Raw genomic sequence first — 27,818 nt, forward strand, 5'->3', positions numbered from 1 at the left:
TATTGATTATCTTTTTCCATTATTAATCTTAATCTGCAAAGTAACTAGTAATTTAGGTTATCAAATAAATGTAGTAGAGTGAAATGTAACCTGCAATATTTGTCTCTGAAATGCAGTGGAGTGGAACAGAAAATAGAAATACTTAAGTAAAGTACAAGTAAAATTTAGTAAATGTACTTAGTTATATTGTGAATTTCAATGGAAGATATCAAGCTCAACCTTATTGAGAGCGTTTGGCTGGAAGACTGTTAGTGAGTTTTTTATTACACCTGCTCAGAAGTCTCATCATTCAGGCTCTTCCAGCTGCTGGAGGAACTGTGGCTCCCAGGTAGCCAACCACTATCACCTGTTTTGGGCCTGTCCAAAAGTAAATTCTTTTTGGCGTAAGATTTACACAGAATTAGTTACTATATTTGGGACTAACATAGCTTTTAAGTGGGACAAACTCCTGTTTGGTCTTCTACTTTCAACATCTACAAATATTAAAACAAAATACTTATTTGGAATATTGAGTGTAGCTGCTAGAAAAGCAATTACTACGAAATGGCTTAAACCAGATACCCCATCATTAGAGAACTGGCATGATGTAATTTATGACATATTTGTAATGGAAAGAATTACTATCTCAATGAAGCTTCAAGAAACTCGATTTGAGGACATTTGGAAGGAGTGGAATAAGTTTATTTCCCCCAAACGCCCTTCTTTTGTTTAATTTTTATTTTTCTTCTAAATGTAATTTTTTTATTATTATTATTATTTATTTTATCTTATTTCACATGAAAAGCACCCCATGTTCTATTTGTGTGTTCTGTAATTTCATTGTAAAAAGTGGAAAAGTTGGTAAAAAAGTGGAAAAGTTGGTTCACTTCATATTTCCTTCAGCAACAGGCTGCTCCACCCAAAGTGTGTGAAGGAGCGCTATCGCAGGTCCTTCCTTCCTGCAGCTGTCAGACTCCACAACCAGCACTGCTCCCAGTAGACCACTTACAATTATACACCAAAAAACTGACAGTAACCTGATATTTTCAGGTGGAATTTCATTTCATTCTCACTGGGCAATATCATTTTCCACCTGTGCAATTTTGTTAACAGTCTGTTTATTGTCAATACTGTATATACTGCTCCTATTTTTATACTTCCTTCTATTTAAATGGTTCATATTTTGTTACACTGTGTTTAGCTCTTTTTTACTGTGTTAGCTGATGCATCTTGTTTTTTGCACTATCCCCTTTGCTGCTGTGCACTGCAAATCTCCCCACTACGGGACCAATAAAGGAATATCTTATCTTATCTTATCTTGATTGTATCTACTTAAGTATGTTTATATATATGTCTACTTTTGTGTATTGTATATTCTTAAAATTTCAATTTTTCAATTTTTTTAAATTCTATTTTATTCTAACGTTTTTATCTATTATTTTGTTATTATACTGTTTGACTTGCACCAACATCACCAAAGCAAATTCCTAGTGTAAATCTCTTACACCTGGCAATAAACACAATTCTGATTCTGATTCTGATTCTGATGTTTATATAAATGTCTGAGTAAAACCAAATAAAGGAAAAACAAAAAGAAAAAAAAATTTACTTGTGTTGTTTTTTTTTCTTCAGATTATTACCAAACAAAACAGAGAAATAAAAACTGTTCTCTTAATAATACATCCATGAAACTGGTCAACTTTCAGCCACAGGAAGCCATGGCTGTGTGGCAAGGAATGACGTCACGAATAACGGAATCTTTAAGCCAATCAGATTCCAGAGCTGTGGCATTTTCGGCCAATCACAGCGCCGCTCGTCGTCTCAGCAGCAGCGGCAGCAGCCATCCGTTAGCTGGTTTAGCATCAGGCTGGATGAGAGGCTAACCTACACACACACAGACATAACTGTTCACTCTGCCGTCTCTGGTTATGTATTCCGCTTGAATTCACTGAAGTTAACAGTCGTCTAAGAGACTAAACCGAAGGTAAAGAGTGGTGTTTACTTGTCGTGTTCTGTTGTAGCGAGCTGGGCGTCACATAATGACACATAAACGTGTTGTTGATGTTAATATGTGGACATTTAGCAACGTCAGGTTAGCTAACATCAAGTAGGGGAAGTTTGTGCACGATTGTGGACGATTGCTGATAACTTTCCACCGACCCATCCGTCCCTTTACCTCTGTATTGGTTCTCCTCCTTCTAGGTCTAAGTCTATCTCATCTCAACCATGTATAACTCATAACTGAACTTCCTCTCTCAGATGCAGTTCATGCTGTTGTTCAGCCGGCAGGGGAAGCTGCGGTTGCAGAAGTGGTATGTGCCTCTGTCTGACAAGGAGAGGAAGAAGATCTCCAGAGACCTAGTCCAGACCATCCTGGCCAGGAAGCCCAAGATGTGCAGCTTCTTGGAGTGGAGGGACCTCAAGATTGTGTACAAGAGGTAAGTGAAGAAGAGTAGTTTAAATACTGGCTGTACAGACAGTAAACACATGGACTAACATGTGTTTACTGAATGTACATACATACAGAAAACACATGGACTAATGTGTGTTTACTGACTGTACATACAGACAGAAAACACATGGACTAACATGTGTTTACTGGCTGTACATACAGAGAACACATGGACTAACGTATGTTTACTGAATGTACATACAGATAGAAAACACATGGACTAACAGGCATATACTGGCTGTACATACAGAAAAACACATGGACTAATGTGTGTTTACTGGCTGTACATACAGAAAACACACAGACTAACATGCATATACTGGCTGTACATACAGACAGAAAACACATGGATTAAGATGCATATACTGGCTGTACATACAGAAAACACATGGACTAACGTGTGTTTACTGACTGTACATACAGACAGAAAACACATGGACAAACGTGTGTTTACTGACTGTACATACAGACAGAAAACACATGGACAAACGTGCGTTTACTGGCTGTACATACAGTAAACACATGGACTAACGTGTTCTTACTGGCTGTACATACAGACAGAAAACACATGGATTAAGATGCATATACTGGCTGTACATACAGAAAACACATGGACTAACGTGTGTTTACTGACTGTACATACAGATAGTAAACATATGGACTAACATGCATATACTGGCTGTACATACAGATAGTAAACATATGGACTAACATGCATATACTGGCTGTACATACAGACAGAAAACACATGGACAAACGTGCGTTTACTGGCTGTACATACAGTAAACACATGGACTAACGTGTTCTTACTGGCTGTACATACAGACAGAAAACACACGGACTAACATGTGGCAGAGATCATCTAAATGACGCTGTCAATACAAGCTTGAATCTTTCTGTTTGTTTTCAGTGTTACTCCTCTCATCTGTGACATTTTATGAAACTTACTTCTTAACAGCAGCAGGCTTAATTTAGGTCATTTAAATAAATATATTCAAACCAAACCAATCCTGCAAAAGCTATTTGCTCATCATGAGATATTGCAACGTCAAAAGTTCATTCCTGACTATTGAAATAGTAGGTTAACATAATAATCTTAACTATAGGTCCACTTACTTTGGGTTGTAATGGTATATCGGTATCAAGGTATACCGTGGTATGAAAGTTGATGATTATCATACCGTGTACATTTGATTATCCAAGGCTATGATAAAAACTCACAGCTGATGTTATTTTTCATTTAGTAGTTAATTACATGCTGTTGTGCTGCTAACATGTAAACTAACATGCTCTAGTTATATTACGTATTATAGTTACATGCTATTATTTTATCAGGTTTATAATTCTGTTTACTATAATTATGTTCTCATTCCTTTATGGGTCATTTTAACTGATAATACTAATACTATTACTAGTACTACTGCTACTACTTCTACTAGAAATAATAATGTAATACAATATACCGTGAAATCGTGATACTTTCTGAGACGGTTATCTCATACCATTACTACCCTTTACCAGAGCTTTCATCTGCATCTCACGGTCTTTATCAGCAGATAGAGTTTGCTCAGTTGTCATGGAGATGGTTTAGTTGTTAGAATGTGACCCAAGTATAGATCTTCAGGGACATGATAACATTTGGTGGTACATGGGGGAGATACTGTGTAGATGGAGTTGATGAAGACTGTGAGATGTGGTTGAAATCCCTGGCAAAAAGAAAGCAGGTGGACCTTGAGTTCTTAAAGGATTTTTCTAAACCTTTAAACATTTGACAATGGTCTAAATAGGCTGCTTATGCCATGCACAGAGAACGATCTTAGTAATAGGATGTGTTAATGTTTGGTTTGCTACATCACTTTTGTATCTGCGGTGGCTTGTTGGGGTTGTTTATGAAAACCAACGTTTCAGTGATTATGTTGTCAAGCGCTGAGATTTCTGGCATTTAGATCTCACCTTCTGGTGTGTGATGAAAGCCAGAAACACCCCCTCTCTAATAACAACTGCCAAACAATGGAGGACTGATTCAAATATATAAGGAGGGCCTGATTTGTCCCGGACATATGACCACTGAGTCATAAAAACACAGAGACAAATCGTCATGTGTTCAATATGATAAACAAAAAACTAATAAACAAAGACAAACAACAAAACAGCCAGGAGACAGTGGCTCAATGCTGCAGTACTGGAAGAGCTGTTTTCATGATGATTTACAGTATTTTACAGTTACAATTGCCTGGATGGTTTTATTGGTTTATTTATGTCAAAGTACACAATGATAAAGCCATAAAACCCTAAAGATACACTTGATATTCAGGAAGCAAATATAAAGGCATTTTGATTTTAAAGTTTTTTTGCATTTATTTTTGGTATTTACAGGTGTCTCACATGGAAAATTAACAATATGAAAAAGCATTTTTGTTTTAATGTGCCTTTCAGTGATACAGAAGAGCACCAAATACTTGCATGCAGTAACATTTTTCCTTTAAAGACCAGCTGTTGTGTGACTGCTGCTGAGTCCCTGTGCTTTCTTTCAGTATACATTTGCAGACCTGAGTCTGGACAGTGATCGCAGCTAAATTACCACTAATTAAATTGAAAACACTGATAAGTTGCATTTCTGCTGAGAGTGTAAAATAACTCATATTTGTACACATCACTGCCTTGTTAATCTTTTATTTCCTTACTTTATGTTGTAGATACGCCAGTCTGTATTTCTGCTGCGCAGTTGAGGATCAGGATAATGAGCTGATCACGCTGGAGATTATCCACAGATACGTGGAGCTGCTGGACAAATATTTCGGCAGCGTGAGTCTCTTAAACATTACATGTAACATACTGATTGATAATATGGGGAGGGGAAACCAATAAAACATTTCCTCTTATCTGCTGCCGTTTGTGTTTTGGCCTCACAGGTGTGCGAGTTGGATATTATCTTCAACTTTGAGAAGGCCTACTTTATCCTGGATGAGTTCCTGCTGGGCGGAGAGGCCCAGGAGACGTCCAAGAAGAACGTGCTGAAGGCCATCGAGCAGGCCGACCTGCTGCAGGAGGTACACACTGCTCTTTATTAACAGATAGTTAAACCCATTGGACGGACCAACTATGTAAGTTCATTATTTTTAAGTTGAAGCACTTAAGTAAGTTTAAACATCTGGATTTATTAGACTATTCCTTGCTACTTCTCATTTTATGAAAGCTTTTAAGATCAATTACTTGAAGTGTAGGCTATAAATGTTGTCAAGCTGAATCCAAATGCAATTTGAATAAAATTACCCGCTGTTTTAAAGGTTTATAAGTGGTATGAACATTCAATAACAAATTTAATAAAGGATTATATAATTTTGTCTTATCTTATCTTAACATAATTCAAATTGAAATGTGTTTCTGAGTTTTGGAATAGAAATAGTTCCAATGGCATCTAAGAGTAGCCTATAAATGCTAGTGGCCTAAGCGCTTAATCGGTGTTATGATTAAGACAGGGTCCTTGGAAAAATGTTCTCCCCTATAAGGGGTCCCTGGCCCCAAAAAGTTTGAGAATCCCTGATCTAAACGACTCATCGTTTAGCAAAATTGTGACAGATTAATTTTCAGTAAATTAAGTAATGGTTGCAGCTCTAACTTGGTGTAAATGTAGAATTAATTTCACTCAGCGATGCTAATGTTAAACCAGATAGAAGGGGAGATCTGAGATATTGGTGTATTGCTTTTTTCACCTTGCAGGCCCTCTCCACCTGACGTCACCTGTTTATTTTAAGCCTGCAGCACTTGATTAATTGCTCTCTCTCCCTTGTGCCAGTGCGCTAAAGAAAATTCTGTCCTGCATGTTTGCATTTCTGTCCAGCTGTAGTCGTTTGCAGTCAACAGAATCAGTGATTTATTTTTAGCAAAGCATGCAGTACTTTTGTTCTAACAGCACGGCTGACTGTGCATGCCCGTAGAAGGTTTAAAGCCCTCCAGTTCACGGCACACTTTTAGTAACGTGCAATTATGACTCACGTACTGTGAGTTATAATGTGGAGGGGTACTTTGCGTTACAAAATGTACGACAGCAAGGAACAATTCTCTCTCTGTTCTTCGTGTGCAGGAGGCCGAGGCACCACGGAGCGTTTTAGAAGAAATCGGGCTGACATAAACCATCATGCTGCAGCTCCTTCTCCCAGATGCAGATCTGGCAACCTCCACGTCTCTATCCTGTCTTCTCCTGTTGTCTCCTATGTCAGTGTTGTATGTATATAATCACCATCTGCGTACCGTATTACTCTGTACCGAACTATCCAGTAATGTCCTTTTAATGTGGTGCCAACTGTGGTTTTAATGTGTCTCCTGTGTACAATCTCCCTCACTGTATTCTGCAGTACTACTGGCATACTCAACACCCCGAACTTATACAGTACAATGTAGCGACGACATGAAAACTCCAGCATCATACTAAGATCATCCATCATCACCGATTGCAGAGCTATATGCGCTGTTTGGCTTAAAAGGACTTCTTAAGGTGCTGTTGTAGCCGCAGTCGGTGCTTCTCATGTATCACCTTCACATTGGAGTCACAGAGCTGAGCATCCCAATTCATGAAAATAAATACTCAACGATCTGTGGTTTAATAAAACTATTATTCTAAACTAATATTCTGTCTGCTGCACAATAAAAAAGGGATTTAACTTGTTTTTCAAGAGCAAAATATGAATGCATTATTTTGTTTAATATAAAATACTGCAAAGAACCATCAATATGTAACAGTATAACTTTGGTTCATGTATAAATTGAGCTAGGAGATGTGTCATTTTGTACTATCAATTTTGGATTAGGAAAGAGGCACAACTTGGGAAATGAGTTAAAATATATTCTTTTAAGTGCAGTGGATGGAATATTTTTATCCAGATGGTTAGAAGAGTCTTTTGAGGACTCAATAAATACCTTCAGGAGAGCAGTACGTGTTGCTAAATGATCTGTTTTTTAAAACATATCATTGGATATTTATTTTTCTCCCAAAGATCTGATGCTCAGCTCTGTGACTCAGACTTAACGGTAATACATGAGGCACCGACGGGGTCTAGTGCTGCTGTGGGAATTACTGACACGTTTACAATCACACGAATCAATCCAACCCATCAATTAAGTGAAATTAAACAATTAACCCATGATCAATATCGGTGTATATGTTACGTAAGTTTGTACAAGTTTGTGTTTTGGTGATTCCCTCTCCAGAAATGAACCATTTCATATTTCCTTTTCAAGACTTAATTGTTTACTTTCTGGTAGCTGTTTGTGTGTAATTAGTGTCACGTTGGTTTAAATTGTCTTTATTTTCCAGACAAAAACATTTGTTTAACATTGAAATTTGTAATGACCTCTAGAGGTAAATCTTAGGTGAGTCCCTCTCCCATAGTCTTAGTTCAGGAAAGGATAGTGACCCAAATAAAAGATACGCTATTTTATGTATTATGATACTTTGGCTTAAAGACTAACATATGACCAAAGAACACTGTGTTTTACCTTCTCAATGGTGTCTATGGAAAGCTAACATGACAGAAAAGGGATTTACAACTGCAGGATGTTTGACAAAAAATGTATGTGGGGATTATTCGGCCACAATATACAAGTATTATGTAATTATTCCAGTCTGTTTAGGGACAGGTTTATTCTGAGTTTCTTTATGGAGTCAGAACGTAAGATGATCTGCACATATCAGGGTACGGCATTAATATTCAGCACCGTCAGCTTGTTCTCTTGTCAGCAGGAAAACAAGCCAACACGTAATGAATAGATGCTCATCCAAACTTTTTATCTGCATTCTTAAAACCACAAAGTGTTTCTGTTGAAGTCATTATTTAACAAGTTCATCTTTGATTTGTGCAAAAAAAATATCACTTTTTGTATTGAACACTGCCAACACATTTGCCAACTTTTTTTTCTTATATTTGAAAGTTATTAACAATAAATGTATTAAAAAAAAAAAGACACCCCATCTGTTGATCTTTTGTTTTATATTGTTTTTACTCAGCAACATTAACCGTGTAGTGCCGCAGCTCCAGCGATCCAGTGTTCAATAATTAAAGCAACATTAACCGTCTTCCAAAAGCAAAAATATTCACATATGTACACATCGGTGACGGGTGCTAACTTACTGTATCACTGCTCAAAACATTTCACTTATTCCTCCCTATACATTCACATAGTTATAAGGAGAAAAGCCAGAAAAAAATTCACAGATTATGAAATGTAGGAGCCACTAAGAGGTGCTCGTGTCAGCGTTTCCAGCAGGCTCACTTGGTATTTCTGTTTTAGACTGTTCACTTTTCACCTCAGGACTGAACTTCTCACTGTCAACACGTGGACTCTCATCCACGTCATTGTTCTTCTGAATTATCTCAGTTTCATTTATCTCCTGACCGGGACTCGTTGCAGTCTGTTCCTCTGACTCTTTCTCCCTCTCTGACTCTCCAGATGACGTTATCCCTTCAGGCAAATGGCTTTTCTTCTTGTGCTTCTTGCTCTTCTTCTTGCTCTTTTTGGATTGTTTATGGCGGCGGCGCTTGTTGGTGTCCTCGTTAGAGGGTTTCTCATTTTTATCTGGTTTCTTGGGACTCCTTTCTCTACTTTGTTTCTTTCTTTCTCTGCTTGTGCTTTTTGACCTTTCTCTCACTTTTTCCAAAGCGTCTGTATCTTTGTCTCTCTCTTCACTTCTGTTCCTATAGTTGTGCTCCCTGTCTTTATCTCTACTCCCGTTTCTCGGCCTGTCTTGCTCTCTGTCTCTGCTTCTACTCCTCGACCTGTCTCTACTTCTGCTCAGATACCAATCTTTCCTCCTGTCACTGTGTCTGACTGAGCGTCTGTCCTCTCTGTGCTGGTGGGAGGACCTGCTCTCTCTGCTCCTCTCTCTGCTCCTGCTCCTGCTCCTCCGCCTGTCGCTCTCTCGTCTGCTGTGGGATCTCTCGGATCTCGGCGGGCTTCTGCTGCGCTGACGTTGCCTCCACGATCGGTCACCGTATCGCTCTGAATGCCACCCTTCTCTGCGACTCCCCCTCACGCTGCGGTCTGGTGACAAGTGCAGGTCCCTGTCGGCCTCCCAGAATTCATTGCCAGGGTTTCGAAATACGTGCAGGAAGTTACAGTGCTTCCCTTTGGGGCACTTCTGCCTGTCAAACAATCCTGAGAAGAGGAAATATAAACACAACTGAATCTTGTATCTCTGCAGTAATATCACCAGGTAAAAAATGCCACTCTCATGTCAGTATGAATAACTCACCACATATAGCATTCTTCCAGCGTGTAACAGGACACATCTCACAGGTAAGCTGCCGGCCTGCGTACCACCTCCCATTGAACTTGATGATGGCCTCTTTACACTGCTCCTCTCTGGACAAAGAGTGAAGAGTTTTATCCAAAAATTCAAACACTGTGTACAGTTTATTTATTTGGGAAAAAGTAGTGGAGTGGTTGTGGGATGACTTACGTGTCAAACTGAATGTAAACATTTCCTCTCAGGTGTGGTTCGTAATTGCAGCTGACCTAAAAAAAGGAAAGTTATCAATGAAAGTGAATATGTATTTTTAGTTGTAATAGTTTGATCATGTTATTCTGAACAGTGAAGTTTGAGGCTTGTTTGGAAAAATTTAAAGAATTATATCTTTAATTCTTTCAGACATCAGTTAGAGATCTAATGACACATTATGTAGACCATTTCTTATTTAATACAGTTTGGATTTTGTAGGACACCTTAATGGTAAATCATTTTACTTCAATTCCCAGGTAAAAGAAATGTATATTGACTTCATTGAACTGATAAAGCATCTTAAATGAGTGGTGAAACACCTTTCAGATATATACAGTGAGTCCAGTTCCCTTTAGTCTGACTCACCAGATGTAGACTGTGGAGATAACCCTGCCGTTGGCCACGTATATCATTCTCGTCCCCTTCCACTATCTGTTTTATCTATTTTGCAAGGGCTGCATCCTGTGCTTAGCGCCGCCCAGGACGATTGTGATTGGTTTAAAGAAATACAAACAAGCCAGAGCACTTTTTCCCCTATACCTGACTTGGTACTTCGAGACACATTTGACATCGAGTATATTTACACACATTAGGACAAATCAGAATCCACAAGAAATCAGACAAAGCATTTACATGAACTGTCATAAAGTGTAATAAAGTGGTGACTGTAGACTACGGTTTCTCTGCAAATACATGCAACAGGTCAGCAATCAGATTTCTCCCCAACCCTGACCTTATTCTGAAATCATGTCTTACTTATTTTAAGTATATTAGTGATATAAAGATTGATTACTTCAGAAAGCTGACTGTAATTCGGGGTACTTCACTGACTATCCTGATGTCATCTCACCTTGAACTGAACCACCTTGCCGACACTCTTTAACTCTGGCAGGACGTCGTGGTAGAACTCGAGGAAAGACTCCTGCAGCTCCTCCTCGCTGTGTTCCAAACAAGCATCGATGTCGTAATCATCGCGGCGTGACTGCTGCATGCCAAACGTCGTAAACATACCGCGGATCATCAGAGTCGGGCTGGCTTCGGGATAAACGTGCTTCCGAGAACATCTGGACTCACAAAGACGGAAGAGAAGAGAATATACAAAAATATGAGGAAAGACTACTTTAAAGCGCCTGTACATCCATTCAATCAGCACTCAAATAGTACAGCAGCTTCATGACACGTCAAGAGAAAATACAAATAGTACCTGTCTCCAAATCGACACGCCCCTGTCTTCAGGAAGAACGGACAGTTGGCGACGTCGCGCTCGGTCCCAAAGTTCTCAGAGTTCTTCGCCACAGGAGCCTCAGGATTCATCCACGGTCCTCCATTTTCTAGCTGGAAGTGAGAACATGAACAAAAATGTATATGCTGTATAGTTTGACTTTAAACTAGAGTGAGATGTTGTGCAAGCTATACATTTCATGTATCGCTTTTAGTCTAACATTTTTTTTAGAAACATGATAAACGATATATTTATATTCATGTGATTATACCTGATTTTCAGCTTCATCCAACATTTTCTGAACGGCCTCCTACAAATGGTGTAAAGACACGGCTGGTGAATATGTGTAGAGGTCAACATACTGCAGCAGATCTGTTACTGTGTGTTAAGACCACACTCACAAGGACTGGCATTTCAACATTCCTGAATTTTTGGAAAAGCAATTTCACAGACTGTTTTCACACAAAGTAAAAGATACGTCCTTGTTGTGAGAGCTGAAGGTGCTGTTAGGCTTTTTCTCTTTGTGTGTATCTTAGTTGAGGTGTTGGACGGTTGCTTGTGCCACTTAGTCAAGGAATTTTTAAAAAAAGAACCATGTACAAAGCAAAAACACATTTTACAAAAGAAACATGATTACTATATGATTGTCTGAATCATCCCTTATGAACGGATACTATAAACACTCCTGATTAAGTAGAAGAGGATATATTTCTTTTTGTTTCTATCCTCCTGGGGCCTGTTTCACCTCTCTGTCTCGCTTGTCCTGTTGCCTCTGTTCTTTTTCTTCTTGTTCTTTCTTCTGCTGGGCCTCCCATTCCAACTTTATCATCCGCTGGGAACACAAAAAGACATAAAGCCACTAAATATTTACATTTTGTTTAGAATAATCGGTCGAACGGGCTCAGGTGCGCTCATCAGTTAGCTAATTCATCAAAACAGCAACCAGCCCCAACTGATGGCAGTAATCTGATGAATACAAACAGCAGATTACCTCCTCTTCCTCTTTTCTTTTTTTTACAGCCTCCTCCCTCTCAGCTATCAGCCTGAACTCCTCCTGGGCGAGTCTCTCTCTTTCCAACCACGCTTCATGCAGCTGCAGTCTGAGAAAACAAGTCAGACACAAATAAAACACAGGGAAGATTTAAAAAAAAAAAAAACTGTATATCAAAGTTTGCATCTTGTCTGTCACTGAACGTGCAGCTGCACGACAGCAGAGTGACGTTAGTATTGGCCTACCTTTCCTCCTCTGCAACATCAATGTCCTCATCATCTTCATCATTTATGTCTACATCTTGTGCAGGTGAACAGCTTGCTCCATTTTTGAAACCTACAAGAGAGTAAATGTTGTCCCTAATAGTGCAGCTACAGGTGTAGAAATGACAAAACAACCAACATATCAGCTATATTCATACCACTTTCTCTGGCTTGGGCGAGAGCTTGGCGTTTCCGTTTTCTTCTCTCTTTCCTCAGAGCTGCCTTGCGTTGCTTTTGACTAAAGAGAAGATGACATGTGAAACAATCATCAGATCAGGGGACTAGAAAAGCTAAATCATGTGCTTCTGGTGGGTGCAAACTAAATACTTTACAATGGGGGTCTTGTGCAAAAAGTGTGCCTGTTGTGGATAAAAATGCAAAGAGTATGACCACCAAAATGAATACCAATAGAATAGCCACATGGGGATCAACAAATGGCAACTGCAGAGTGGCACAGCACAAAACTACCTTCAGTCTGTCATCTTTTTCAGTAAAAGGAACACATTTCTACCAACGGAAATAAAAATACAACCTGACCTGAAAACGTTGAATGAAAAGGTGAAACACTGGCTGAAACTAAACCAAACCTGTGATCACTGATTATTGATTGGGAACATACAGTACATATGTAAATTGATTGTAATGTACGATGTTGTATTATGTGATTTTATGTAAGATGTGCTATTCTGTATTTTTTTTTTAAATTTATTTTCTTTATCTTAAAAGCCTAACCAGGGACACGGTCTGCAAATTAGTCCTATATACCTTGCATCGGTTGCACTTTAATCAAGTGTAACAATGCCTATGTATTGTCCCTGTCAAATAAACTAATAAATACAAAAATATATATGACAGACAAACTTTGAGAACCACTGGTCTAATGTAATCAAACACAGACCTGCAATAGGAGCACTGTACCATTAAGAAGCCTATAATCCCCAGTATATGCTCAGACTGTATTACAGAGGTGTTGATTCAGCTCTACGTCATCACAGCAACTTGACACAGTCATATGTGTTATTAGTTAGTGCTTTAAACGTGTAATTGGGTAGTATTACTCAGGGAATAATGCAAGATATATATATACAAACAATAACATGGTGTCAAAATGACCAGAAAGTAGTGAAGGCAGGACTAATGCATTGACATTGACTTTACAACATTGTAATCCACCACCCAGACTTTATTAGATTATCAAGTTATCTCTAAAAATGCAATCTAAAGAGTATGACAGACACACTTTGAGAACCACTGGTCTGATGTAATCAAACAGGAGCACTTTACCATTAAGAAGCATTTAACTCACAGTATATGTGCTGAGACTGACTGCAGGACTAATGCATTGACATTACAACATTGTAATAACGTGTTATACTCTCTTGTGTTATTGTGCACCACCACCCAGACATCATCAGATGAACAAGTTGTGTCAACATGCTGTAAAGAGAGACACAGACCTCAACACAGCAGCAGAGATCAGTGGAGTCGGTGCTGCCATCACAGCTAACAGTAGCTAACAGTAGTCTTAGTTATTCCTTATTATCCGCTTTTACTCCAAACAAACACTAGACTACATGTTCTCTGACCGGACGTGGTATTTCCTCAGTAGATCTGGTTCGTCAGAGAAGTGATATAACTGAATAATCTCTGTTTGTTGTCAACTTCAGCTAGTTAGCTACATGCGGAGTTGTTTTGCTACTGAATGGCAGGCGGCGGAAGAGATAGTGCGAACACATAGTACTTCCGGTGCTATGTTGAAGTCTGGTTCCCCCTCAAATAGTGTTCCCCTCCTGTTAGAATGATAGCGCCCCCCTCGGTAGTTCCGGTTTAGGAAGGGACCTTGTGGACAATCATCTCAGTGCTTTAAGACTAGTGAATGGACAACATGCAAAGTGTCTCCTCAGAGCTTATGAAGAACTGAACATATATAATGATGACCCCTAGAGCTACTATGGAAGAGTGCAGTCTTATTATTTATTTATGCATTTCTTTTTTTGTTCCTTTAATTATTTTCTACCCTCTTTTACTTTTGTTATTATATTAGTTTTTATCATTTAAGTTATCTTTCCTATCCAATTGTGCCTTGTATGTTAGAAGTATTGAGTTTAAATTAGAATGCCTTAATGTTTGTAAATGAATTAACTTCAATAAAACAAAAATAAAAAAAAAGTTCAGGTTTAGGAAGGGGGAAACACATTGACGGAAACCGTACTAGACACAACACCTGTTGGGTTCAAGAACGCCTAAATCTCTACTGAATAATACAGTGTTCAGTGAAATAATAAATAAATGTTTCTTTTCCTGAATTACAAAAGTACCAAGCATAGCTTATATATTTACTAAATCTTTCCTAACTTTGTTTTATGACATTCAATGTAATATTTTATATACGAGACACTACATGTTCTCTGACTGGACGAGGTATTTGTGGATTTGGTTGGTCAGAGAAAAGATATAATTGAATAATTTATGTTTGTTGTAAACTTTAACTAACAGTTAGTTAGCTACATGCAGAGTTGTTTTGCTAACGTGTGACAGAGGGCACAAGTCTGTTTCCCCGACGAATAGTGTTTCCAATTATAGCCCCCTCAGGAACACCTACAGACGTAGGCAAAGTTGTTGGTACCCTTCCGTTAAAGAGAGAAAAACCCACAATGGTCACTGAAATAACTTGAAACTGACAAAAGTAATAATAAATAAAAATTTACTGAAAATGAACTAATGAAAATCAGACATTGTTTTTGAATTATGGTTCAACAGAATCATTTTAAAAAACAAACTAATGAAACTGGCCAGGACAAAAATGATGGTACCCCTAGAAAAGATGTAAAATAATGTGACCATAGGGACATATTAAACTAAGGTGTGTCCTGTAAATAGCATCACAGGTATCTTCAAACTTGTAATCAGTCAGTCTGCCTATTTAAAGGGTGAAAAGTAGTCACTGTGCTGTTTGGCATCATGGTGTGTACCACACTGAACATGGACCACAGAAAGCTAAGGAGAGAGTTGTCTCAGGAGATCAGAAAGAACATTATAGACCTTCATGTTAAAGGTAAAGGCTATAAGACCATCTCCAAGCAGCTTGATGTTCCTGTGACTACAGCTGCACATATTATTCAGAAGTTTAAGGTCCATGGGACTGTAGCCAACCTCCCTGGACGTGGCCGCAAGAGGAAAATTTATGACATATTGAAGAGACGGATAATACGAATGGTAACCAAAGAGCCCAGAACAACTTCCAAAGAGATTAGAGGTGAACTCCAAGGTCAAGGTACATCAGTGTCAGATCGCACCATCCGTCACTGTTTGAGCCAAAGTGGACTTAATGGAAGACGACCCAGGTGGACACCAAATCATAAAAAAGCGAGACTGGAATTTTCCAAAATGCATATTGACAAGCCACAAAGCTTCTGGGAGAATGTCCTTTGGACAGATGAGACAAAACTGGAGCTTTTTGGCAAGTCCCATCAGCTCTATGTTCACAGACGAAGAGATGAAGCATCCAAAGAAAAGAACACTGTACCTAATGTGAAACATGGAGGAGGCTCGGTTATGTTATGGGGCTGCTTTGTTGCATCTGGCACAGGGTGTCTTGAATCTGTGCAGGGTGCAATGAAATCTCAAGACTATCAAGGCATTCTGGAGCGAAATGTGCTGCCCAGTGTCAGAAAGCTTGGTCTCAGTCGCAGGTCATGGGTCCTCAAACAGGATAATGACCCAAAACACAGCTAAAAACACCCAAGAATGGATAAGAACAAAACATTGGACTGTTCTGAAGTGGCCTTCTATGAGCCCGGATCTAAATCCTATTGAACATCTGTGGAAGGAGCTGAAACATGCTGTCTGGAGAAGGCACCCTTCAAACCTGAGACAGCTGGAGCAGTTTGCTCACGAGGAGTGGGCCAACATACCTGTCGACAGGTGCAGAAGTCTCATTGAGAGTTACAGAAATCGCTTGATTGCAGTGATTGCCTCAAAAGGTTGTACAACTAAATATTAAGTTAAGGGTACCATCATTTTTGTCCAGGCCAGTTTCATTAGTTTGTTTTTTTAAATGATTCTGCTGAACCATAATTCAAAAACAATATCTGATTTTCATTAGTTAATTTTCAGTGAATTGTTATTTATTATTACTTTTGTCAGTTTCAAGTTATTTCAGTGACCATTGTGGGTTTTTCTTTCTTTAACGGAAGGGTACCAACGATTTTGCCTACGTCTGTAAATTCCTACTGAATAATACAGTGTTCACTGAAACAGTAAATAAAGAAGTATTTATTCTCCTGAATTACAAAAATTCCAAGCATAGCTTATATATTTCCTAAATCTTTCCAACCTTTGTTTTATAGGATAAATTCATTTTTCACTTTATTATAAATACAGTATTTATAATAAATCCAGCAAACCCTTTTCCGTGTTTTGCTATAGGAAATTATCGTTTATTCTTAATATGAACATCTCCAATATATATTGCCTGTAGAGCTAACAATATTAGTCTCAATGAAACAAAACAACAAAAATTGTGAAAAATAGCTGCATATTCGTCTAGTGTGATTAGTACCTTTTTCATTGTATAATTCTAAATATGACAATAACAAACAATTTTTCTTTATTAAATGCCCTTAAATGGTTGAATATCTATGTGCACATCTATTGTATAAATAATACTGTATATTAGTAAACACATAGATACATGTGAATGATTTCTTAAATTTCACAACCCATTAGCAAAAAGGCACAGCACAGAAACCTCAGTGTCAACGAGAAAGCAGATTTTGTAACCAAAAAACTTACAAAAATATAATAACAACGAGAGCTGCACGCAGCTATGAAAGGGCCCTCGCCCCTGCGTGCATGTCGGGGGAACGCGCACGTCCGAGAACCCGCTGTCGTGCATTCCCGTGAAAGTCGGAAACTGCACGCAACAGTTAGAGTGAATTTTCTGCTTGGAGCGTGTGGCGCTGTAAATGACGGTTCACGAGTTATGAAGGGGGGCGTGGCTAATGTGTAGGGGGCGGGCATAACATTTACCAATGAAACAGGCACTCTCTGCTGAGTGATATGACACTTCCCACAAGACTCTACTATAAACGGTTCATGAGTTATGAAGGGGGGCGTGGCTAATGTGTAGGGGGCGGGCATAACATTTACCAATGAAACAGGCACTCTCTGCTGAGTGATATGACACCTCCCGCAAGACTCTACGACAAACGGTTCATGAGATATGAAAGGGGGCGGGGCTAATGTGTAGGGGGCGGGCATAACATTTACCAATGAAACAGGCACTCTCTGCTGAGTGATATGACACCTCCCGCAAGACTCTACGACAAACGGTTCATGAGATATGAAAGGGGGCGGGGCTAGTGTGTAGGGGGCGGGCATAACATTTACCAATGAAACAGGCACTCTCTGCTGAGTGATATGACACATCCCACAAGACTCTACTACAAACGGTTCATGAGATATGAAAGGGGGCGGGGCTAATGTGTAGGGGGCGGGCATAACATTTACCAATGAAACAGGCACTCTCTGCTGAGTGATATGACACCTCCCGCAAGACTCTACGACAAACGGTTCATGAGTTATGAAAGGGGGCGGGGCTAATGTGTAGGGGGCGGGGCTACCCTTAACGAATAAAACAGGAACTCTCTGCTGAGTGATATGACACCTCCCATAAGCCTGTACGACAAACGGTTCATGAGATATGAAAGGGGGCGGGGCTAACGTCTTAGGGCGGGGCTATGAGTATAATTTTTCATATACATGTCCTCAAGACTGTACCACCATCATACCTGAGAAATCTGGGGCAGATCGGACTATGTACAGTTGAGTTACAATAACTCCCTGTTTCATGGCGAATGGCTCAAAATGGCCGCCACGCCACGGTCCGCTCGTTAAGTGAACACTCACCATTTTAATAACTTTTCATCCTCAAGGTCTTGAGATGGTCCTGACCAAATTTCAAATCGATATGATCAAATCTGTAGGAGGAGTTCGTTAGAGTACGCGGCCAATAAAACGCAAAAATTGGGAAAATCGTACATAAAATCCAATATGGCCGACTTCTGGGTGGGCGGAGCTCATTGAGTATGAGTATATTTTTTCATATACATGTCATCAGTACTGGAGCAACATCATACCTGAGAGATTTGGGGCAGATCGGACTATGTACAGTTGAGTTACAATAACTGGCGAATGGCTCAAAATGGCCGCCACGCCACGGTCCGCTCGTTAAGTGAACGCTCACCATTTTAATAACTTTTCATCCTCAAGGTCTTGAGATGGTCCTGACCAAATATCAACTCGATATGATCAAATCTGTAGGAGGAGTTCGTTAAAGTACGCGGCCAATAAAACGCAAAAATTACATAAAAATCCAATATGGCCGACTTCTGGGTGGGCGGGGCTAATGAAACCCAATGAGGAATATGTTTCAAATGATGAGTGGGATATGCATACCAAATTTCATGAATATCGGATCAACTTTGACAAAGTTAAAATTTCAACGCGTTAGGGGGCGCTATAGAGCCGAATAAAAACACACTGAGCCTAATGGCTATGCAGTTACATAAAGTTCACAGGTGTCTATCATTTTGCCAAATTTTATGAGATTCCGAGCACCTAAAGGTATGTTCAAAATCTGAAAGACATAAGGGGGCGCTAGAGAGCCAACATGCCACGCCCAAGCAAAATTTCACCACTAAAATTAAGTAATTACTAGTTTGGATGTGTGTGTAAAGTTTCATGAATTTTTGTGCATCCTAAAGTCTTCAAATATGCGTTCGTAAATTCTAAAATCACGCAGGAAGTCCAACATGGCTGACTTCCTGTTTGCCGGAGAAATCTCAAAATCATTTAATCCAGGTATGAGGGCGTGAGCAATGACATACTTGAATTTCGTGAAGATCGAAGAAACTTTCTCGGAAAAACTGCGTACGTTAGGGGGCGCTATGGAGCCCCCTGGAGACACCCGAGCCCAGTCACTCCAGAACATTGAATTTCCCACCAGTTCTGACGCATACAGTTTTGGGGATGGCTAAGGTCGTCAAAAACGCGATCTAGTGGCAGAAAAATAATAATAATCTGCAGAAAAACAATAGGTTCCTTGCACTTCGTGCTCGGGCCCTAATAAGTATTGTCAAGTAGTTTGAATCCCATACACAAGTATAAAAGCACTAAACTGTGACCCTGTGTACCTCCCTTTACACACACAAACACACTTTGATATGTTCACATTTTCAAAATAAGCAGCAGAACATAAACGCTAGATGGCACAAACTCTGTTTGACACTGCAGTATTTTGTCACGTTTCCAATACTCCACTCAGCCCTCAATTAAGGTTAAAGGTGGAAGCTCCCTCTCCAAAAATAGCAACAGCTGATAACCGCAAACACAGAGCTTTGCAAGTACTTCAGCCTTTCATTCAGGCATCTCTCTCTCTCTCTCTCTCTCTCTCTCTCTCTCTCTCTCTCTCTCTCTCTCTCTCTCTCTCTCTCTCTCTCTCTCTCTCTCTCTCTCTCTCTCTCTCTCTCTCTCTCTCTCTCTCTCTCTCTCTCTCTCTCTCTCTCTCTCTCTCTCTCTCTCTCTCTCTCTCTCTCTCTCTCTCTCTCTCTCTCTCTCTCTCTCTCTCTCTCTCTCTCTCTCTCTCTCTCTCTCTCTCTCTCTCTCTCTCTCTCTCTCTCCTCTCTCTCTCTCTCTCTCTCTCTCTCTCTCTCTCTCTCTCTCTCTCTCTCTCTCTCTCTCTCTCTATGACACTTCCTGTCATTCAGTCTTCTTATCTGCCATTGGCCTGAGGAAGAAGGCCGGCCTGGTGCAGCAGCGGTAGCACAGAGCCTGAGGCACCACAGTGTACAAGATATTGACCAGCAAGAAGAGAGGCTGGCCGCCAGCAGGCACTCTGTAGGAGAACGGCGTCCGTGTGTGAAGTGACGCACCGATATGAGTGAACTGGGCCTGTGGAGTGAAGCAGAGAGGGAGAAATGATGACTAAAAGCTTCACAGTTAGTAGATTCACACTAACAGGAACATTGTTTTCTTATATCACTTGCTTATAAAGAGTTCACTTCACATATTAGACTTTGTGCTCATGATTTAACGACTGCATGAAGATATCTTACTGATATCTGGAAAAAAAAAAAACTCCTCTTTTTATGTACAAAAGTTTAAATTGATTCCAAGTATTTAAAAAAAATCTTACTGGAATTTCCGATGAGGATATCTTTTTCATGAAGGAAAAACCCACTCTCTGATACATCCTTAAATGTCATCACACTTTCATGTTTAGTGCAGAGGCATTTTGAAGTTTTTTTCTGTTTGAGTCCTCTTCAGTGAAACATTTACTTGTTTCCCAGAATTATTGTTTCCATTATTTAAAAGTGTGCTATCAAATTCCTTTGTAGCAATGTTTGATATATCTTGACAATATAGCACATTGTCTACAATAATTATAAGAATAATTCAAAGAAAACACAAGTGAACAACAAGATAAGCTCAGGGAACAATTGTTTTATGGGGGATTATTCATTTAAATGGACTGATGGCCACATCCTGGTCCTGCCACTCATCCTCAACTACTTTACAGACTCCTGCCAGTTACCTTTTCATAGAAAGTCACTGAAAAAAAGACACACGACTCGTCTCATAGCAACCACGGCTGTCGGATCATGAGCTCTCCTATTTATAGCCGAGTCAAACAGCTGACATTAAGTGAATACCACCAATACCACCATTCCTCCTGGTCTGAAGTCAGCTTCTGCCCTTATCCCGCCGATGAGTGATGCGCCAGCCTGCAGCTCAAACACAATAGCTGCTCCCACCACTCAACAGATTTTTTCATCTTTAGATGTAAACAGAGAGTGTATACGGTGCTGAAGCAGACCATATCTGTTCATCCAGAGCCACTGGTGTTTGACTGCACTGAAGAGTAACCTAAACAGACACCAACCACTAAATAGGGGAGAAAGTTAGGGAACTGGGAAAGATGCCCACTCTCGATCTAGCATTACCTCATCTACCTGGAATGATGATGTCATGTGGGAAAAGATTCATATAGAAGACCTTTGTGTGACTGTGAATGATGAAAACCACTACAAGGTCTGGATAATTGACCCTGGAAATTATTATTATTAATTAAAATTGACATTATAGCACTATATTCATTAAATTTGTGTTTGATTACATTGAGCGATGAGAGGTGTCCATGTTTGCTTGATTTTCAGGCACTTCTGCATTATCAATCAATCAAGTTTTATTTGTATAGCACATTTCACAAGACTTGCGTAGACTCAGTGTGCTTCAAAATAAAAACAAAAAACAGGCAAAAGATCCTACATGACAAAAACATATAAGATAAGAAGGTATTACTATAAAAATGGAATACGATTAGAAGGTATTATCATCATTATTATTAAAAAGGGAATAATATCAATAATAACACTGATTCTAAAATAAAAGTTTTACCCATTAATCACACTCTAAACACCACTAAAAGCTTGCAAAAGAGGTGTGTTTTTAAGTCTGTTTTTAAAAGAAGACACTGTGGTAGACCTTAGTTCATGTAGAAGTGGTTATGAAGTCGGATCTATCGGAGCTTTCAGAAAAGTCAGACTTTCCTGGTCATAATTACGACTTGGATGTTGATGTGGACACTATTTACAAGTTGGAAACTCTAAGTTACGATAACTCTGCTATGACATGAACGCAGCATTAGACCTCTTCTTTGGACTTGATTGACATCTCTTTGGTATTATTGTTGTGTTGCACTTGTTTTTTAAAAGATTTTGTGGCCTTTAATGCCTTTATTTTGACAGATACTGATAGTTATGAAAGGGGGAGGGAGAAGGAGTGAAGAAGTGGATTCAAACCCAAAGCCACTGCGGTAAGGACTCAGCATTAGTACAAGGGGGGCCTGCTCTACCAGGTGAGCTATTGGGGTGCCCCAGTTTTATTGCACTTGTTAAGGTGCAGACTAAATAGCCAGATTAAGTGAAAACACATGTGTGGTTGTGCAGGATCTTTAACTGCAAAGTTATCCTTGGTCACCAGCCGGGAGCGAGGAATAACCAGCAGTACGTACCTGTGCCAGTGCTCCAGAGTGTAGCAGAGTCAGGTCTGGCATCCATTCACATCCTGGGACCATCAGCCCATAGAGAGTAATTATGTAGTACGGTCCAGAGTACAGCATGCCCACCAGCATCTGACAAACATGGCTACTGTTTAGTGCTTCAGAGATTTGTGCAATGACAGAGTTAGGATGAACGTGTGGTGTTTCTAGCTTCACTGAGTTACCTGGACTTTAGGATAGGCTGAAGGGTCTTTCAGGTAAGGCTCATAGTGTTGAGAATAGCTTTGACACCATTTGCTGGAACAGTCCAGAACCACCTGAAACACAAACAATTTGAAATACAGACACATGAAGAACATACATACTGCAAATAAATGATCATTCTACCACTGTGTGTTTGCATTGAGCAGTTTGCAAATCTTCAGGTTTCTTACCAGGCCTCTGAAGACACAGAAAGCAAAAGCAGGGATGAGGTAGATGATGAACAGTAAGTCAAGTGGTCTGTGGAGTAAACCTTTTCTTTCAGCCTCCTGGATGCTCTGACAGAAAGCAACAACACGGTATTCAAACTGTCACACATACAAGCTATGTATGGGAATCTTCCAATAATATTCTTTATTGTAAGAACTGCCAGTTTTGATCCTGACTTACTGTCCACTGAACGTCCTGAGTGGAGGGCTGGCTGAAGACGCGGAAGCAGGCCCAGACAGTCACTGAGATATACAACATGTGGAGGAGGAAGAGAGGACTAACTTGGGTCCCATATTTCCCTGAGAAAGGACAGAACAAGATGGTATCACACTGTGGGAAAGACACAGACCAAAACACTTAAAGTAGCAGCATTTCTGAACATAATTTTCAATTCTAGACTACATTATAGTATTCTCATGGGAGATATGAACAGGGGGTTACAAGGGCTACCCTACACTAGCCATCTAAAAGCATGACATTATTTTTAGTGTACTTACCCACAGCATTCCCAAGAATGTAGACTATGGCACTCATGAGAAAAGATCCCACCCAGTACAGTCCAATGGCTCGGTAACTGTCCCTGTGCAAATCATAAAACACTGCCATTGTCAAGATAGATAGATAGATAGATAGATAGATAGATAGATAGATAGATAGATAGATAGATAGATAGATAGATAGATAGATAGATAGATAGATAGATAGATAGATGGATAGATGGATGGATAGATAGATAGATAGATAGATCTTACCCCCAAGTAATCGCAGCGATCATGAGCAGATACATGAGATAGTGCACACAGCCATCCCAAAAGGAGATCATGTGCCCATGTGCTGTGTTAATATGTGGATCTGCCTGAAACACAGGAGTAGATTTATCGGTAAGAAATGTGTGCAGACAACTCACAAACTCACAAACAGGACTCACACAACACAACACTTGCCTCTCTGAGGTAAAATGTGACAAATCCATCAATGATGTTGTCCTGCTCCAGCCCGATGATCAGATTCACCACACTGAGGAATGCATGCACTGCAAACACTGGACACATAGATGCATATACTCTTTATTTACTGCAATAGAGTGACAAAACTACAGTTACTGGATCCATAAGCCCCAGTAACTCACTCTATTTTGGTTTAAAAGCCAAACAGAACCTCATATGACTTGGTGTTAAATCATTATTTCTCTCCAAAGACTAGGCAAGGCAGCTTTCTTTGTATAGCACATTTCAGCAACAGGGCAATTCAAAGTGCTCTACATAAACATTCAAGAACATTGCGACAAAGTGCAAAAGAACATTAAGACATAATTAAAACAGTTATAAAAACATAAAAACATTAAAGATTAGAAAATAAAAACAAGCTAAAAGTAAAAGCTAAGATAGAAGCTGAAATAGAATATAACACACAAGAGTAAAAGCTCTTGTGCAGTATAAGATCATTATCTGGTTTAATAAAAGGCAGCAGCAAACAGGAACGTTTTAAGCTTTGATTTAAAAGAACTCAGAGTTGGAGTTGGTCCTGCAGGTTTCTGGGAGCTTGTTCCAGATATTTGGTGCATAAAAACTGAACGCTGCTTCTGCTTGTTTAGTTCTGACTCTGGGGACACTAAGCAGACTACACACATGTTTAAATGTCCTGAGTCCCAACAAGAAACATGGATTTGTGACTTCATACCATAGAAAAGAGGATCTACTGCCTTCCTCTTGAGCATAAAACGGGCAGCAATTGCCAGGATGAGGACTGCAGAACACCCAGCAAAGAAGAAAGCTTCAAAGCTAAATGTAATGTAGAAACAGGTATATTATTATTAAACAAATATGACAAATCATTTTCAAATGATATCACTGCTCCAATTAGTGGATTCATCAGCAGAGAAAATAGAGGAAACAAGAATGAACAGGCCCATTGTCACTCACCTGTTGCTGTAAATGAGTGAATTAAATAGAAAGCAGATGGGGATGGACATCAGGGAGAGAATAAACACTCCAGTCCCTGCTGACGCGCTCATTGTGGACCAGGTTGGAGCGACTTATCTTGAATTTAAAATCAGCAACTAAAGACTGTTCTGTTTAGTCTGAGAGTCATATGTGAAGGAATGGGGAAAAGTCACGATGGTGTAAACAAGGCAATAACTTCCAGTCCAGCTCCGGCAGGCAGACATGCTGTGTCTTGTTCTTCTGGTCTTTCTCGATTTCATTCCCTCTCTCTCTCTCTCTCTCTCTCTCTCTCTCTCTCTCTCTCTCTCTCTCACAGACACAGACACACACACACACACACACACACACACACACACACACACACACACACACACACACACACACACACACTGATTAGCAGATTAACTAGATAACTATCTTCTATAAATAGTCGGTAATGAAGGATTGTTTATGTCCTTTTGGAGAAAGTGCAGACTCTGACATCTAGTGGGAAACTTAAGCAGGCAGCAAGATATATATTTTTTAAATTTAATAACAAATAAATAATATGCATTATACACTGCATCAGGCAATATGAAACATTAAATAAATTAATCATACAAATAAATGTGTTTATGTTTATAAATGTATATATGTAGATATAATTGATAAACTATATATGTGTGTAAATATGCTTATATGTGTATTATGTGATTTATATATAAATATAATGTAAATAAGTCAGTGAATAAAAAACAGGATTTATATAGTGGTCCCCAAAAATGTAATTACCCATTTTAAAAGGTTACTATTTGGATTGTTCCTTAATACAGATGCAATGCATATTTTTGTTGAAGTGTTTGTTGGATGGTTAACATATATAACATATTTTTAGGCAACAACAAAGTTAAACGTTAGTTAATTCAATTTTTAATATATATTATGTAAAATGTTCCTCTCTGTTCTTGCTGTAATCAAAGATATTACTACTGTTATCCTCCTGCTTCCTCCTCCATAAATAAAATGTTTATTATGGCAAAATGATACATTAACAAATGCTGATTTACTAATAAAAACAAACTTTGCTTTGCTGCACATAATGTAGGAAATGGGACATTATATTGCCACTGTCTCACCCTCCTTAAATAAAAAGTCAAAACATTTGTATACTATATTTCTAATATATATCACATCTGCCTAGCTGGATTATTTTATTTTTCTTTTTTTTATTTATTCGTCCTTCGTTTTGAGTCTCAATGTCGCGTGTTTGCTCCTTTTCTTGTCACTTTGTGTTTGTTTGTTGTTCTTGATCTCAATAAAAGCAGGAGCCCAAGGGAAGAGATGGTCATTACCCGTCTGAAAATAGGACATACAGGATTAAACCAAACACTCCATAGAATAGGCAAGACCCCAACTGGACTATGCATGCTCTGTAATAAACCGGAAACTATTAAGCATGTTCTTATAGAGTGCAACAAATATGACAAAGAAAGAAGGTGAATTGCTATCAGGAGTAAATGATGGAAATATTACAATGGGGAATCTGCTAGGAAAGACATCTAAGAAATTGCACAATCTTCTAATTAATTACTTAAGGGCAACAGGAATAATGGAGAAAATGTGATTATTATTAGTAGTAGTATTATTGTTATTATTATTATTATTAATAATTTTTATTTTATTGTTATTTTTCCTGCCAATCTACTGCTCCACACTCCAGTCCAGTAGGTGGCGGTAATGCACCTATAAGCTGGTTTGCCAATCGCCAATAAACACCAAAGAAGAAGAAGAATGCATATTTTTGTTGAAGTGTTTGTTGGATGGTTAAAATATATAACTTATTTGTAGGCAACAACAAAGTTAAACGTCACTTATAATAATATATTATGTAAAGTTTTCCTCTCTGTTCTCGCTGTAATCATAAAGATATTACTACTGTTATCCTCCTGCTTCTTCCTCCATAAATAAAATGTTTATTATGGCAAAATGATTCATTAACAAATGCTGATTTACTAATAAAAACAATCTTTGCTTTGTAGGAAATTGGACATTATATTGCCACTGTCTCACCCTCCTTTAATAAAAAGTCTAAACATTTTTATACTGCATTTCTAATATAATAATAATAATAATAAATATTTATATAGCACTTTTCTAAACAAGGTCACAAAGTGCTTTTCAGAAAAAATAAAATAAAAATATACAATCAATCAATCAATAAACATTTATTTGTATAGCCCTTTACAATAACCAAAAGGTACCCAAAGTGCTTTACATTAACATTAAGAAATAACAGGAATAAAAACAAAACATGTCATAAAATCATAAAAAGGTACATAAGAAGCACGAGAAAATGTCACAGCGCTACTAGGTATTAAAAGCCAATCTAAATAAAAAAGTCTTGAGCTTGGATTTTAAAAGTACTAGGTCAGTAACAGTGCGTATATCAGGGGGTAACTTGTTCCATAGTTGGAACAAGTTAATAAATAAATATATATCTCATCTGCCTAGACGGATTATTTTGTTTTACTTTTTTTAAATGTATTCGTCCTTTGTTTTGAGTCATTAACAAATGCTGATTTACTAATAAACAAACTTTGCTTTGCTGCACATAATGTAGGAAATGGGACATTATATTGCCACTGTCTCACCCTCCTTAAATAAAAAGGCTAAACATTTTTATACTGTATTTCTAATATAATAATAATAATAATAATAATAATAATAATAATAATAATAAACTTTATTTATATAGCACTTTTCTAAACAAGGCTACAATGTGCTTTTCAGAAAGAAAGAAAAAAATATATAATAAATAAATATATATCACATCTGCCTAGATGGATTATTTTGTTTTACTTTTTTAAAATGTATTCGTCCTTTGTTTTGAGTCATTAACAAATGCTGATTTACCAATAAACAAACTTTGCTTTGCTGCACATAATGTAGGAAATGGGACA

The 27,818-nt window shown here is 38.6% G+C and overlaps 3 protein-coding genes across 4 annotated transcripts; 1 reads left to right on the plus strand and 2 right to left on the minus strand.

The window, feature by feature from the left end:
- Positions 1–1,782: 1,782 nt before the first annotated feature.
- Positions 1,783–7,634, plus strand: LOC141758406 (AP-1 complex subunit sigma-2-like). 2 transcript variants are annotated; one of them, XM_074619773.1, is made up of 5 exons: positions 1,783–1,963; positions 2,239–2,417; positions 5,128–5,236; positions 5,344–5,481; positions 6,516–7,634. In XM_074619773.1, the coding sequence occupies exons 2-5, from the start codon at positions 2,239–2,241 to the stop codon at positions 6,561–6,563; spliced, it is 474 nt and encodes a 157-aa protein (XP_074475874.1). In that variant the 5' UTR covers positions 1,783–1,963; the 3' UTR covers positions 6,564–7,634. The 2 variants fall into 2 exon arrangements, with proteins under 2 accessions (XP_074475874.1, XP_074475883.1); XM_074619782.1 differs by having other exon boundaries at positions 1,805–1,963; positions 5,344–5,535; positions 6,516–6,657.
- A 775-nt stretch (positions 7,635–8,409) lies between these two features.
- Positions 8,410–14,111, minus strand: zrsr2 (zinc finger (CCCH type), RNA-binding motif and serine/arginine rich 2). Its single transcript, XM_074619761.1, has 11 exons — positions 13,860–14,111; positions 12,561–12,640; positions 12,385–12,475; positions 12,140–12,248; positions 11,894–11,980; positions 11,420–11,458; positions 11,131–11,261; positions 10,777–10,990; positions 9,888–9,943; positions 9,681–9,790; positions 8,410–9,583 (listed from the first exon to the last, which is right to left on the minus strand). The coding sequence occupies exons 1-11, from the start codon at positions 13,898–13,900 to the stop codon at positions 8,664–8,666; spliced, it is 1,878 nt and encodes a 625-aa protein (XP_074475862.1). The 5' UTR covers positions 13,901–14,111; the 3' UTR covers positions 8,410–8,663.
- A 5,975-nt stretch (positions 14,112–20,086) lies between these two features.
- On the minus strand, positions 20,087–25,263 carry LOC141758415 (transmembrane 6 superfamily member 1-like). Its single transcript, XM_074619797.1, has 10 exons — positions 24,859–25,263; positions 24,617–24,717; positions 23,877–23,978; positions 23,689–23,788; positions 23,434–23,516; positions 23,117–23,235; positions 22,900–23,004; positions 22,690–22,782; positions 22,478–22,597; positions 20,087–20,355 (listed from the first exon to the last, which is right to left on the minus strand). Exons 1-10 carry the CDS (start codon positions 24,948–24,950, stop codon positions 20,164–20,166), a joined length of 1,107 nt encoding a protein of 368 aa, XP_074475898.1. The 5' UTR covers positions 24,951–25,263; the 3' UTR covers positions 20,087–20,163.
- Between the last annotated feature and the right edge of the window lie 2,555 nt (positions 25,264–27,818).

Source organism: Sebastes fasciatus, chromosome 2, assembly GCF_043250625.1.
Source record: "Sebastes fasciatus isolate fSebFas1 chromosome 2, fSebFas1.pri, whole genome shotgun sequence".
NCBI lineage: Eukaryota > Metazoa > Chordata > Actinopteri > Perciformes > Sebastidae > Sebastes > Sebastes fasciatus.

Bases quoted from the DNA above. Each gene is read 5' to 3' on its own strand.
- LOC141758406 (XM_074619773.1), top strand. From the start codon at position 2,239: ATGCAGTTCATGCTGTTGTTCAGCCGGCAGGGGAAGCTGCGGTTGCAG. The intron at 2,418-5,127 runs GTAAGTGAAGAA...TTTATGTTGTAG, and splicing joins CTCAAGATTGTGTACAAGAG to ATACGCCAGTCTGTATTTCT. The intron at 5,237-5,343 runs GTGAGTCTCTTA...TTGGCCTCACAG, and splicing joins TGGACAAATATTTCGGCAGC to GTGTGCGAGTTGGATATTAT.
- zrsr2 (XM_074619761.1), bottom strand. From the start codon at position 13,900: ATGGCAGCACCGACTCCACTGATCTCTGCTGCTGTGTTGAG. The intron at 11,981-12,139 runs GTAATCTGCTGT...TTGTGTTCCCAG, and splicing joins AAAGAAAAGAGGAAGAGGAG to CGGATGATAAAGTTGGAATG. The intron at 11,459-11,893 runs GTGAAACAGGCC...CACCATTTGTAG, and splicing joins AGGACAAGCGAGACAGAGAG to GAGGCCGTTCAGAAAATGTT.
- LOC141758415 (XM_074619797.1), bottom strand. From the start codon at position 24,950: ATGAGCGCGTCAGCAGGGACTGGAGTGTTTATTCTCTCCCTGATGTCC. The intron at 24,718-24,858 runs GTGAGTGACAAT...CATTACATTTAG, and splicing joins TCACTCATTTACAGCAACAG to CTTTGAAGCTTTCTTCTTTG. The intron at 22,783-22,899 runs GTAAGAAACCTG...TTTGTGTTTCAG, and splicing joins TCTGTGTCTTCAGAGGCCTG to GTGGTTCTGGACTGTTCCAG.